This window comes from Emys orbicularis, chromosome 3 (genome assembly GCF_028017835.1).
Source record: "Emys orbicularis isolate rEmyOrb1 chromosome 3, rEmyOrb1.hap1, whole genome shotgun sequence".
Taxonomy (NCBI): domain Eukaryota; kingdom Metazoa; phylum Chordata; order Testudines; family Emydidae; genus Emys; species Emys orbicularis.
The window spans coordinates 58,095,072-58,108,339 of record NC_088685.1 but is presented as its reverse complement, the minus strand read 5'-3'; the positions used below and the strand labels follow the sequence as shown (position 1 = coordinate 58,108,339).

Sequence of the window (13,268 nt, the reverse complement as noted above, 5' to 3'; positions counted from 1 at the left end):
GCTGGGTCAGCGCATAGTGTGATGCGAACGTATGAATGGACGACCACGTGGCGGCCATCCCGCTCATCCGTACTTAGCCATGCAGCAGCCACGCCGTCAGGTGCAGCAATGCCAGGTTCGGGTACAGCAGATTGCTGTGGTTCTGGGACAGCAGATCCGGCCAGAGAGGTAACTACAGCAGGTCGGTCACCGAAAGACTCAGCAGCATGCTGAACCAGTGCTGGCGAGGCCAGGGCTATGAGGATGACAGATGCTTTTTCTTGTTTTACCTTTAGCAGGACACTGTGGATAAACGGCACTGGCGGAAAGGCATACATCAGCATTCCCGACCATGGAGGTAGGTGGGCGGCCACCAGATGGATGGCATACCGCACGCAAAAGTTCCAGAGGCCGAGCGTCTCCCAACACAGGGCCGAAGGCCTGGTGCCGCCCTGCCTGTTGATGTAATACATTGCGGCCATATTGTCTGTGAGGACCTGCACCACCTTGCCTCTCAGGTGGGGCAAGAATGCCTGACAGGCCACGAGCACCACCTTGAGCTCCCTGACATTGATATGAAGGGCTATATTGTGCTGCAGCCAGCAGCCCTGGGTGTTGAGCTCGCCCAGGTGGGCCCACCAGCCCAGAGCTGACACTTCCAAGACTAGGGTGAGTAACGGTGATGGGGACACAAAGGGAACTCCCTGCAGCACTGACGTGGGGGCTAACCACCAGTCCATGGACAAGAGGACATGGTTCGGTACCGTGACCACTCGGTCCAGGGGGTGCCTGCTGGGAACGTAAACCATTGCCAGCCATGTCTGCAGGGGTTGCAGATGAAGCCGGGCATGACTGACCATGTACGTGCATGCTCTCACATGGCCCATCAGCCGCAGGTATGTTTGGGCCGTGGTGATAGGGTGCTTCCTTATGTGGGAAATGAGATCTGACATGGCCTGAAAGCGTGCTTCCAGAAGGAAGGCCCTGGCTTGCGTGGTGTCGAGAACCACTCCGATAAACTCTAAGCGCTGGACCAGTGTTAACATGGACTTTTCTATGTTTATTAACAGGCCCAGGTTGCTGCAGGTGGAACGCACCAAATCGAGGCTTCTTTGCACCTGCTCCGGAGACCTGCCCTTGATGAGCCATTCGTCAAGGGATGGAAAGATCTGGACCCCTGAACGTCTGAGATAAGCTGCTACCAGCATCATGCATTTCATGAACACCCTGGGAGCCGAGGACAGGTCAAAGGGTAGCACTGTGAACTGGAAGTAGCGCCCGACCACTATGGAACGCAGGAAACGTCTGTGTCCTGGGAATATGGAGACATGGAAGTAAGCATCCTTTAAATTGAGAGTGGCATACCAGTCTCCCAGATCCAGAGACGGGATAATGGAGGCCAGGGAGACCATGCAGAACTTCAACTTCTTGAGAGACTTGTTGAGGCCATGCAGTTCCAGGATGGGTCTGAGGCCTCCCTTGGCCTTTGGGATTAGGAAGTATCAGGAGTAGAATCCTCTTCCTTCCATTTCCTGAGGAACCACCTCCACAGCCCCCAACTGCAGGAGCTTGTTGATTTCCTGAACCAGGAGTTGTTCATGAGAGGGGTCCCTGAAGAGGGACGTGGAAGCAAGGGGCGGGAAGGAGAGGTTTCCAAAAACTGCAGGGTATAGCCTTGAGCTACTATGTCCAGGACCCAGCGGTCTGATGTAACCCGCGACCAGGTCGAGCGGTAGGGAGAAAGGCAGTTGAGGAAAGGATGGGCAGGATCCGTCTGGATGACTGGGGCATCGCTACCGAGCGCACCCTCAAAATGATCGCTTTTGGCCCCCCCAGGTACTTAGCGGGTCTGGGCTTGGCTGGCGAGTGGGAGGAAGAAGGGCAGCGACGGCTAAACCCAGCGTCCCTTCTTCTTACAGATCCCTGATGGGCTTGCCAAGACCTTGACAGCGGCAGAGGCCGGAATGGCTTTCTGGAAGACTGCGGGGTATGCATGCCCAACGAGCGAAGGGTAGCTTTAGTGTCCTTCAACCTGTGTAGCCTGGCGTCCATCTGATCGGAGAACAGCCCAACTCCATCAATGGGGAGGTCCTGAATTGAGGCCTGCATCTCCTGGGAGAGGCCCGTCACCTGGAGCCAGAAGCTGAGTTGCATGACCACAGCTGATGCGACCATCCTCGCTGCAGAGTTCCATGCCATCTGCAGGGAACATCTGGCTGCCATGGTACCTTCCTTTACCAGGATGCCAAACTCCTGAGCCTGACCCTCAGGAAGGGAATCCTGGAACTCTTTAAGACTGTCCCAAAAATCAAAATTATATCGGTCCAGCAGGGCCTGATGGTTCGCCACCCGGAATTGTAAGCTGGCTGTTGAATAAATTTTTCTGCCAAATAAATAGAGGTTTTTGGCTTCTTTATTTCTGGGAGTAGAGGCAGTGGGGACCTGCTTGTACTTTTTGTTGGCTGCAGACACAACCAGCGAGCCCAAGGGTGGGTGGGTATAAAGGTACTCAAAACCTTTGGCCAGCACAAAATATTTTTTCTCGGCCCGTTTTGAGGTGAGCGGGATGGAGGATGGGGTCTACCACAGTGACTTGGCAATCTTGAGGACCCCGTTGTGTACGGGCAGGGCGACCTGGGCAGGCATGGAGGCCGAGAGGACACTGAAAAGGATGTCCTCCTGCTCAGTCATCTCTTGCACCTTGACTTGCACCCAACTTCTCGGCCACCCACCGCAGAAAGGCTTGATGCTCCCTAAAGTCATCCAAGGGGCTAGCCCTGGAAGGTCCTGTGACCAACTCATCCGGGGAAGATGAGGAAGACTTGGCCTCTGGTGGAGGCACTGAGGGCTTGGCCGCAGCTGGAGAGGGAGGTTTAGGGTTGGGTACGGGATGCTCTACCCCAACCTCAGAATGGGCTTCTGGTACCAGGCCCAGTGCTGGTGGGGCTGCCTACCGCTGCTCCGACGAGGCCACTGAGGAGCGATGCGAAGGGGCATCATCATCACCAGAATGCCCCATGCTCCCCAATACAGAAACTGCGTTGGCCACTGGCCTTGCTGTCAATGCGGTGCTGTGGATGATGGAGCAGGCTCCGGTGCCCAATCCTGTCACTGAGACCGGGGCGATGGGCTGAACTGAGCCTCCGTGCCAGAGGAACCACTTCTGGCAACCAGGGAGGAGCCGTCGATGCCTACGTCTGTTTACTGGTCGTGGCTACCGGTGATCACTAGCGAGGCTTAATTGACTGGTGACTGTACCGGGGAGTGTGGTCCTGGTGCCAGGGAGATCAGCGTTGAGGAGACCGGTGCCATGGAAACCAGCAAAAGATGGGGAGCATTCCCATGGTTCCAGCAATTGGGATCATCGAGAGGGTGAATGATGTTGGTCATAGTATGGGGAGCGTCGACCCCGTGCCGGACAGTAGCACCGAGGAGACTGGGAGGAGAGTCAGAGCGACCAACGACGAGATTGGGACCTGTCTCTGGATGCTCTATGCAGTGGAGATCGACATTTTTTGTCTGGCGACTGGTGGTGCTCCCCCGCCAGGGGTCTTCATGGTAGGCTTGCCTTCTCGGGGAGTCTTAGCCTGTTCCTGCAGCACCTAACACATCTTAGGAGCAGGTGGAGACCTGCGCTCTCTCCGTGCCTGGGCTTGGGATGATGATGGTGCAGGCAAGGTTGTGGGTCCCATACCACTCTCAGGAGTTGGTGGTGGACCTTTAAGGGGGCTAAGAACCCCGGTCATGGAGGCACACTTGCGCGGCTCTGGAGAAGGCTGGCAGGCAGGCCCAGGTCCTTTGCTGGATGACCCCTGGCCCTTCTTACTCGGTGCCGGAGACCGCTTTTTAGCCTTTTCTTCGGTACCGGCAATGATGAATGGTGCTGAGAAGAGCCAGGTGCCAGTGGTGTGCTGCGCAAGAAGGCTGGGGCGCTCGGTGCAGCCTGCGTGAAAGGCTCGGAAGCCGGACAGAGGGCGGACTCCATCAGGAGAGCCCTGAGGTGAATATCCCACTCCTTTTGGGTGCGGGGCCGAAAGTTCTTGCAGATCCAGCAATGCTCCTTGACGTGTGACTCCCCCAAGCATTTAAGGCAGCTGTTATGGGGGTCACTCACAGGCATAGGCCTGCTGCAGTCTGAGCAGGGCTTAAACCCAGGATGCCAGGGCCTGGCCCGCCTTGGGGAAAGGTCCCCGCTGGGACCCTAACTATCTAACACTTAACAACTACTTAACACTATCAACTATGTACAAGAGGCCCGAAGGCACGAAGTCCAAGGGAAGAAAACTGCTAGCTCTTGTCACTGACTGACCACCATGGGCAGTAAGAAGGAACTGAGAGGGCGTGGGTCGGCGGTGCCTGATATACAGTGGCATGAGCGCGGCACTCTAGAGGGCACCACAGCCAGCCCTTCGGGTACCGCTAAGGCAAAAATCTCCGACGGCTGCGCACATGGGTGCATGCACGCACACCTAGAATGGAACTGACATGAGCAAACACTTGAAGAAGAATCCCCAACCCTGTAACCAATATATCAATGTAACCTGTCCCAAACTGCTAACAATAGTGCACATTTAAGACATCAGAGTGGCACAATAACATTCTCTTATAGTTATGTATTCAGAGAATATATTAACATGATGTTTTTTAGAGAGCTACTCTGCCAGTATTAATGAAGCACATTAATTTGCAGCCATTTAGGTTCTCATGGAAAAGTCTACCGAGCATGTATATTATATTTTTGGGTGAAAAAAATATAATACATCTGAAGAAGTCTTTGCTGCACATACATAGTTAATTCAGCTAATTCACCTTTGCAAGGTGTGCAAGGATTTAACAGCGCAGAAAACTGTGGGGTCCTGGTCCATGACTAGTTGCCCAGATGCTACAGTAATACTAACAATAAATAATAAATGCAATGAAGGTTCCAGTGGAATCCTTGTCTCAGTCATTGTGGAACTTATAAGGGAGGAAGGGACTAGGAAAAGGATGCTGCCTGTTTTGAAGGGTGTGGCTGAAGAAGCCCAGTGCTGATGCAGTTTAGGAGCTCTGCAGAGAATGGAGACTAAAAATGTCTTCTCCAGGTATGAAGCATCTAAGATTTATAGGAGTGGGCTTCTCTCTTGCAGACTTCCTAAAACATACAGGAAATGACTGGAGCATCTTGAAAAATCCATAGTAGGGGAAAGATCCTGATGTCATCCCCAGATACAGATCTACATTTTTCATAAAATGGGCTCCTTCCTGATTCTAATGGGAGTTCTGCTTGAATAAGGACTGAAGGATCTGACCGCATGTACTAGTTTTTCCTTGGCAAACTGAATGCCAGAGAAGCATTCTAAAATGAGACTGATGAGAAAATCCTGTTCTGGAGTGAGTATAATATTGAAAGTGGGAAGAAGAATAACCATCAGTATGATTTCTCTTTTTTAGATTGAAGTTGGGCCTGGAAGAAACTTCAACAGACCCAATTCTGCTTTGCCGTCATTATGAATTCAAACTAGACTATGAACAAAATAGCAACCTGAAATAAAGTAGATTTACAAGAAGCCTGATTTAAGAGTTTCAGTAACACAAATGTATGTATAATTACTATTTTACTGGTTTAGAATTTAGTAGTTTAAGCATGGATAAGGGTTTCACCAAAAAATTTAGAAATGCTGATTTCTCTTTGACAAAGGTTCTATTGCAGGGCACAACTGATCTGATAGAAGCACTTCTGGGAGTCTACAATATTTTAATATTACCATAGCAATTTAAAAATACTATATTGGGCATATTTAACTTAATAAAAAAAGTGATTCTGAATTTCTACCAATAACATAACATCCAAAATTAACTGAAGTCCTGAAATAGTATTTATTTTTTTTAAACTGATTCTTATTTCACAGGATGCCAACATGGCTCTATTCTGGGTGCATGAAGCAAATCAAATGACAGAGCCAAATGAAGTGACTTAGTCATTAGGATTTGAATGTATGGTAGATGCGCCCCAAATGGCATCCAGTGCCATCTCAAGTTGTATGCCATTTATAAAGTACCTATCATTGCAGTGTCTAATCACCTAAGGGTATGTACAGTTATCTCAGCCTGCATGCACCCACCTTGGTCCCATTCCTTCTCAAACTGGACTCTACAAAGACTTAGATATGAAATTGTCCACACTATAAACATTTTCTCCTTTTCATTCTGCCCTTCAAGGATTGATGCTTCTTTTATTTTATAATCATTACAGCTGCTCTCAACCTGAAGAAGGTATATTGGGGCTAGGAATGAAAGAAATCAAGGGAGGCAGTATAATCACTGTTGCAGAATGGACTGACTTGTGCTATTTTCTGTTATCATTGCAATCTCTCTAACAGGAGCAGGGCTTTAATACCTAATTCCAACTAAATTTCTCCTCTCCAATTGGCACTGCGGATCTCTTATCTGCAATGCAGACTTCTATTGTACATTCTGCAATTGTTCCCCATGCAAATCTTCAGTTGACATCAATGGGACTAGTGTTTGCAGAACAACTGCAGAATTTGAAAAAGCGATTCCAATAGAGGAGGCTAATTTCATCCTCATTCTGTAAACACAGTAGTACAGTGGGTGCATTCATGGTCCTTCTGTTTTACAAGATTGTGAGAGATTCTTTATAATTAAAATGGCAAGTACCACTGGAACCATCATTATCTCTAAAAAGTGAATGAATGTTTTAAGTACGGCTCTTCCACACAGTGGTAAGTTGTGCTCCAAGAAGAGCAGCAGAGGCAGGCATAATTGCTTTTTTGAAGGCAAAGGTATACAATCTATTCCATCCACTAGGATGGAACTGATTTCTCCCCCTAGTGTCAGAGTCCAACTCTGGTGCAGAGAGGAGCAAGGGCCATGACCCCCTCTCCTACCCCTTTTTAGCAATTTACTCCTTAGTAGCAGAATGCAGGGAGCACAGGAACATCTACTGTGCAGAATGGTGAAGAGAAGCTGCTTCTGGGGCAGCCACACTGCTCAGAATCCCACCAATTATATTTCAGTACTGCTAGAACTGGTTGACACTTTCAAAGAATCAGAAAAGTTGTAAGGGCACCCAATGTATGTTTTAGTGTCCAACCTTTGTATGGGTGGCCTTTTCCTTTATCTTTATCTCAATGGATACTAATTACATGGAGAGTCAATAAAATTAAAGAATACCGTCAAGGTATAGTAATATAACATTGTAGGTAGTGGAATGTTTAATAAGAAGATGGCTCATAAGTTTCATTTGGGTCCTTTATTTTTAAAGGCGGGAATAGAAAATTGCAAAACGTTAACCCATACAGGTGGAAATTATTTTAACAGTGATAAAAACTTCATTCTTTCTCCACACTATAATCTTGAGTTCCTCCTCACAAGTTACCCTAGGGCCGTGGTGGGAAACCTGTGGCTCATGGGCCACATGCAGCCCATTAGGGTAATCTGATTGTGGGCCGCGAAACATTTCGCTGACGTTGACCGTCCGCAGGCACGGCCCCCCGCAGCTCCCAGTGGCCGCAGTTCACCGTTCCCACCCTAGGGACAGGATTTTCTGATTTTACAACTAAATTGTGTTGTTGATGATGTTACATTGGAATTGTGGGGCTTTATTTCTGAGGAACAGATACATTAACAGTGTAGAACTGCTGATGGAGACAGAGACAGAACTAGCATTTTTGGGTAAGCCTGCAAAATTATTTTTTTGCACCTCCCCCAAATATAACTGATTCCTGGGCACCATAATCACATTGCTATGCACGAGGCTGCCTAAGTGAGATGATTTCTTGACTTCCCAACTCAAACTTAACTGAATCATTTTATGTAAAACATATGTGCATGCCGGGGTCCTGGGGAGTGGAGGGGGGAAACTTTATCGCTCCCTCAGCTGTCTATTGCTGAAGTAGAGCTTCGCTGCTTGTTCCTTTCCACCCTAGTGATTGATTTATATTGTCAAGGCGATCTTTGCTAGGAAAAAATGTTACAAACCTTTTCTCTTCACAAATGCTGAATTTTTCCTTTAAAATTCTAGTCCCCCCACTCTGGCCCTGAGCTTCTTGTCTTGAAGATTTAAAAGTATACTAGACAGACATCTGGATGTTCTCCAAAGAGCAAAGTCAAATAATGGTATATACTAGAAAGGATTATTACACCAAGACTTACACGTTCTCCTTTGGGACCTCTGTCACCTGCTCTTCCCGTCAGACCCTGAAAATAAATTTTTTTGAAAGTGTAAAATACCTTGCTTAACAACTTGATTATACATTAATTTATTAACACAGCTGAAAGTAATTGTCTAGGACTAACAGTTACATTATCTGTGAAATATATTAACACTGCAAATTATGTTTTCCTACCTGAGGTCCTGGCAATCCATCTTTTCCATTTATTCCCTATAAAGAGAAAAGTATGTTTTAACAATTTACTATAACTGTACGTAAATAAATACGTTAAAAATAAGAAACAGGCAAGGAAAACCTTGTGATCTGTGATGGCATTAATAAATATTTTGAAAGATAAATAGCTGAGTCAGAGGTTTGTGTTTTGGTGACGGCTGAAGTCAAGTGTAAAGAGCTGGAAGATGTGACAGACAAGTACGTTTGAGCTTAAACTGCACAGCTACAACATGCTAGATTGGAGTTGAGGAGGACATAGGTAAAATAACATCTTAGTCAGAGGCGTAGCGAGCGCCCTCCGTACCCTCCGACCGGAGGGGGCCCCGCAAGGAAGGGGGCCCCTAAAAGTGGCAAAATAAATACCGCATTCCAGTTTCTGCATTGTAAGGGGCCCCGCCCGGACATATGTTTGGAGGGGGCCACCGTTTGGAGGGGGCCACGTTCTTTGTTGCTACGGCCCTGTTCTTAGTCAGCACGTTATTCTGTGATGATGCAATTTTGAAAGATAACTGAATTTGGAATTCTGCAAGTCAGAGTAGGTTCTAGAGATATGGAACTGAATGAGCATGTTCCCAGTGCTACACATTCACTAAAATATGGCACACATTTCTCTTACTGTAGCTACTGGCCCTTAATTGATGCAACATTTCAGGGAACAGATGGAAAGGGAAGTTGAAGGTAAAGCTATAAACCAGCCTAAGTGCCCATCGATCTAAATAACGCAGAAATTTTTGAATTGCATTTGTGATAAATCCAGACCCCTCTCCACACAGTCACTGGGGGCCCCAGATGCAGCAGAACCAGTGTGGTTCTGCTGAGTGAGAAGGAAGAATTTGAGGAGTATGCACATGGAGAGTATTTCCCTTGCACACTGTAAATGCAATTCCAGGAGGACTATGCGTTTGCTCATACAGTAAATTGATTGAGGCAGGGAGAGGGATCAGGCTGAGGGAAATGAGGAATAGATCTCTCTGTCTCTGTTTCTCTCTCTGGAGATCTCCTAAATTTTATCCCAGGGTAGTGCAATGGCAGTCACTACTACAGCTTTGGGGCTGCATTAACAAATGTAGATTTTCAGACCAGTTTTTAAACTGGGTAAATTTGGCGAGGAAGAAAGTAAAGGAGAATAAGTATAGGTTCTATACAGGTTCTATAACCTTGCTCACTTACTTCCACATTGCCCAATTTAAAAAACGATATTCTCAGTTGTAAATGTCAGCCCATCAGACTCAGTCTAGGCTCTCAAAATCCAGCCATATTCTTTCTACCAACCTGACCACTAATAAAGATTCTGACTCAGAGCTTAGCTCAAAATATTTTGTTAATGGGGTGCTAAAGTAACAGGGAGGCCAGCTCATCCATCTATATTTGTATTGAATGTAATGCCAAGAGGAATAAAATCTGTTTCTACGTTAAAGTAAGAAAATATAGCCCTAACAAAACACACACACACACACAATAATTTTACAATTACTCCCCCCATTAGACTGCAATTTAAATATTGCTATTAGAGGTTTGTTACTTCATGGCTGAATCTGTAGGGTTTAAAGAGATGTTCAATGAACCTGCACCTCTCACTCTGTCTGCTCCTGGACTCGTGAGCACAAATGCAGCATTAGCCATTGGTGACAACGGTATTATTAGATTAATATGTTACAAAAAACTACTGTACAGTGTTGCTAACTCTTGCAATTTTATTGAAAGTCTTGTGATATCTGGTGGTTTTCTTAGGAGCACAGCTCCTAGAATCAAGCAATTATAAGAGACTAATAAGACCCAAGTGAACCCCAAGACTCAAAAACTACAAAGCATGTATATATATATTTAAATTCATGTTTTTTAAGCCCATCTCAACATTTTTTGGGGGCTAGCTCATGATTTTTTTAATGCTTGGGCTTGGCAATACTGACTTTATTGTTACTCCTAAGCACCTTTAACTCCATATAAAATTACAACTATTGCTATTTATTTATTATTTAGTAAGAGTCACTTGTGTGCATTGTACTTTACAGAAAAACAGAAGGACAGGTCACTGCTCCAAGACAGTTAAATACTGTGCATAGTGACCCATCTTTACGGTGTCCAGAGGATGAAGCTAGCAGGATGGGTTCCTGGTCCTGCCTGAGACCCCTGGGTACTACCAGAATAGAAATAACTATTATTATTATTACTAATTAAATGAATTTGAGGCTGCAGGGTCAGATTTTCAAAGTTGCTCAACACACACCAGTTTCCATTCAGTACAATGGCAAATACTGGGTAAAGACACCTTTTGAAAATTTGACCTCTTCATTTAGGAGATTAAATGGGAGGTGCAGGGTTCTTTTGAAAATCTGCCCCTGAAGAGTATAGTGAACTGCAACAGTATCTCGACCACTTCACAACTACCTCTCAGGGAGCAGAATGCTTCAGCTGCTATGTTGCACTGGCAGCCTGCAGAGGAGTTATGACAGAGTTATGAATCAAACATTTTTTTACTAATCTGAAGTTAGGAATTTGGGCAGGCCATCTTTTATAGACTGTATGAATTCTTGGATTAACATCCCTACTCCAAAAAACAAAACTGTAGGGGATCATTTTTGTCAACAGGATTCAAAGGGCCCTCAGGACATATTCAATAACATAACTACCCATGACAATCCCAACCCTCATCCAGCATGAACTTGGACTTGCATGACCAATGCCTGGTTCTACAGCACCAGATGTTCATTTGAGGTTACCTATCCATATATTATCAGGGTCAAATCTATTTATTCTGTAATCTCTGACAAGGCTGAGTGTAGCACATGAAGGGTGTGTCTACACTGGGAGCTGGGTGTGATTCCAAGCTCAAAGAGACATATTTGAGCTAGTGTACTACAAGTAGAGTGTAGTCACAGCAGTGCAGGCAGCCAGGAGAGGCTAGCCACCACTAGCCTATGCTTATCAGAGACACTAGGTATGTGGCTAATTACTTACTGGTATTCCAGATTGCCCTTCTGGCCCAGGAAAGCCGATGTCTCCTACAGGGCCTCTTTCACCCTTAAATGAGAAGAACACACACAAATATATAAAATCTTCCATTTTATATTTAACATGTAGGAATGGCAACATAATAAGCCAGAGTTCAAACATGCACTCACTGGTTCCCCTGGCATTCCCGGTGGTCCTGGAGATCCAGTCTTTCCCTGTGGAGGGAGACCAAAGAGAAACATTTAAAATCTAAATTAACAGACCTAAAATATCAATTTCCTTTAAATGAAACAGAAAATATTATGCTTATTTGGTCAAAATGTTCATGTAATTAACACATCACTGAATGCTTTCGGAGACCTTTCAGAAGTATTTTGTAAGAAATGCTTTAAAACACAGTTGTTTATTTTTGTTTCCTATTTATCCAATTCCTTGTCCAAAAACAAATACTGCTTAGTTTAGCCAAGTGAAATCACTCTCCAAGTCATCTTATTTTCATCCCAGATAATCTATCAGACATGGGAGCAGTACAGCATTTCCATTCCTTCCTGTCCATGACTTGTTGCTCCATTACACCCAGCCTACTCATGTCCCTGCACACGACGTCCCGCTATCTAGTTGGTGGTTGGCCTTCAGATTTGACAGACACTGGTTGTGTTTGGATGATCTTTCTTTGGCATCCTATCATCAGTTTTCCTTCTGCAGTGTCCCCACCCTCATAATGTTTTCAATTGTGGGCGAATCTCTTACCCTGATTTCACATCCTACTCTCCTATGTCTTTAAATCATTCCACTTTATACCTGCCACCTTTCAAAGAACTCTCATCTTTACTGCCTCCAGCATTCTGATGTCTGTTTCATTTAAGGCAGCTGCTTTCAGCCCATAGAGTAATACTGTCAATACACTAGTCTAATAAATTTTCATTTTGGTACCAAATGTAATGTTTTTTTCAGTCCATGATTTCACCAATTTCTGTGCAGCACTTGTGGCTAAGGCACATCCCCTTTTAAACTCATCCTTGATGCAACTGTTGGCACTGATTGAGCTTCTTAGGTACACATAAGATTCTACTTGTTCTACAACTCCCCTGCTGCATTTCAACACTTTATCTATTGTCCATGTTCCAAAATGAAACACTTTCTCCTCTTGGCATTTATTGTAAGTCCAAGTTGACTACACCCATTTTCCAAGGTAGTGAAGAGTATCATCAATTCAAATGTGTCCGTCCATTGTAGGACAGCATCTGCTTAAGCTAAGGAGCCTAACTTATCCTACCCTCCAACTCATCTAACATTCAATTCCATCTTGTCACTCATCAGTTCCTAACACATGATTAGACCTGTACTAACTCTGTATCTACAGCAAAGAGTTCTGATACTCTGCCTTAGCTGAAACAGTTAATACCACACATATTCTTCCTTTCTCCCCCACCACTTACCATATAAAGAAGGGGCATGTTGAAGAAGGTATTTCCGAAGTTTAAAAGAATGACATGAACAGCTTGTATACTCACAAGAAGCAAACAAACAAACAAAACCCACAAATGTTTTCCCTTCTGATATTTGATAAATACAGGAAATATATAATGGACATCTCTCTCTTTTATTCTAATGGTACTTTCTGAAACAAAACCAACAGAGCTATGGTGATTTACACCAGTTGAGGATCTGACCCACTGACTGCTGTAGAAGTTTTGGATGCATAAGGAATGAAGGATTAGCTCTATGCAAGTGGGGGCTCTGGAGTTTTTTTCAGTTTCTTAGTATGAGTTTCTCTAAAACTCTTACTCAGAAAACAGCTTAAAATACAAAGAGATATTTAATATCCCCAACTGGGAAAAAAGTTGCTTGCCCAGATTCTAGGGAATGAATTCCAGTCAAACAGGACCAATCTCCCCTAAGGGAAGATATCTGGAAAAACTCCCAATGTTCTTCCCAGACGAATAAACT

At 45.3% G+C, this 13,268-nt stretch overlaps 1 protein-coding gene across 1 annotated transcript in view; it reads right to left on the bottom strand.

Annotated features, from left to right (window-relative positions):
* Window positions 1-13,268, bottom strand: part of COL19A1 (collagen type XIX alpha 1 chain) — a 334,061-nt gene that overhangs the window by 18,973 nt on the left and 301,820 nt on the right. The window contains 4 exon segments of the mRNA XM_065401717.1: window positions 8,134-8,178; window positions 8,328-8,363; window positions 11,325-11,387; window positions 11,489-11,533. Coding sequence (XP_065257789.1) covers window positions 8,134-8,178; window positions 8,328-8,363; window positions 11,325-11,387; window positions 11,489-11,533 — 189 coding nt within the window.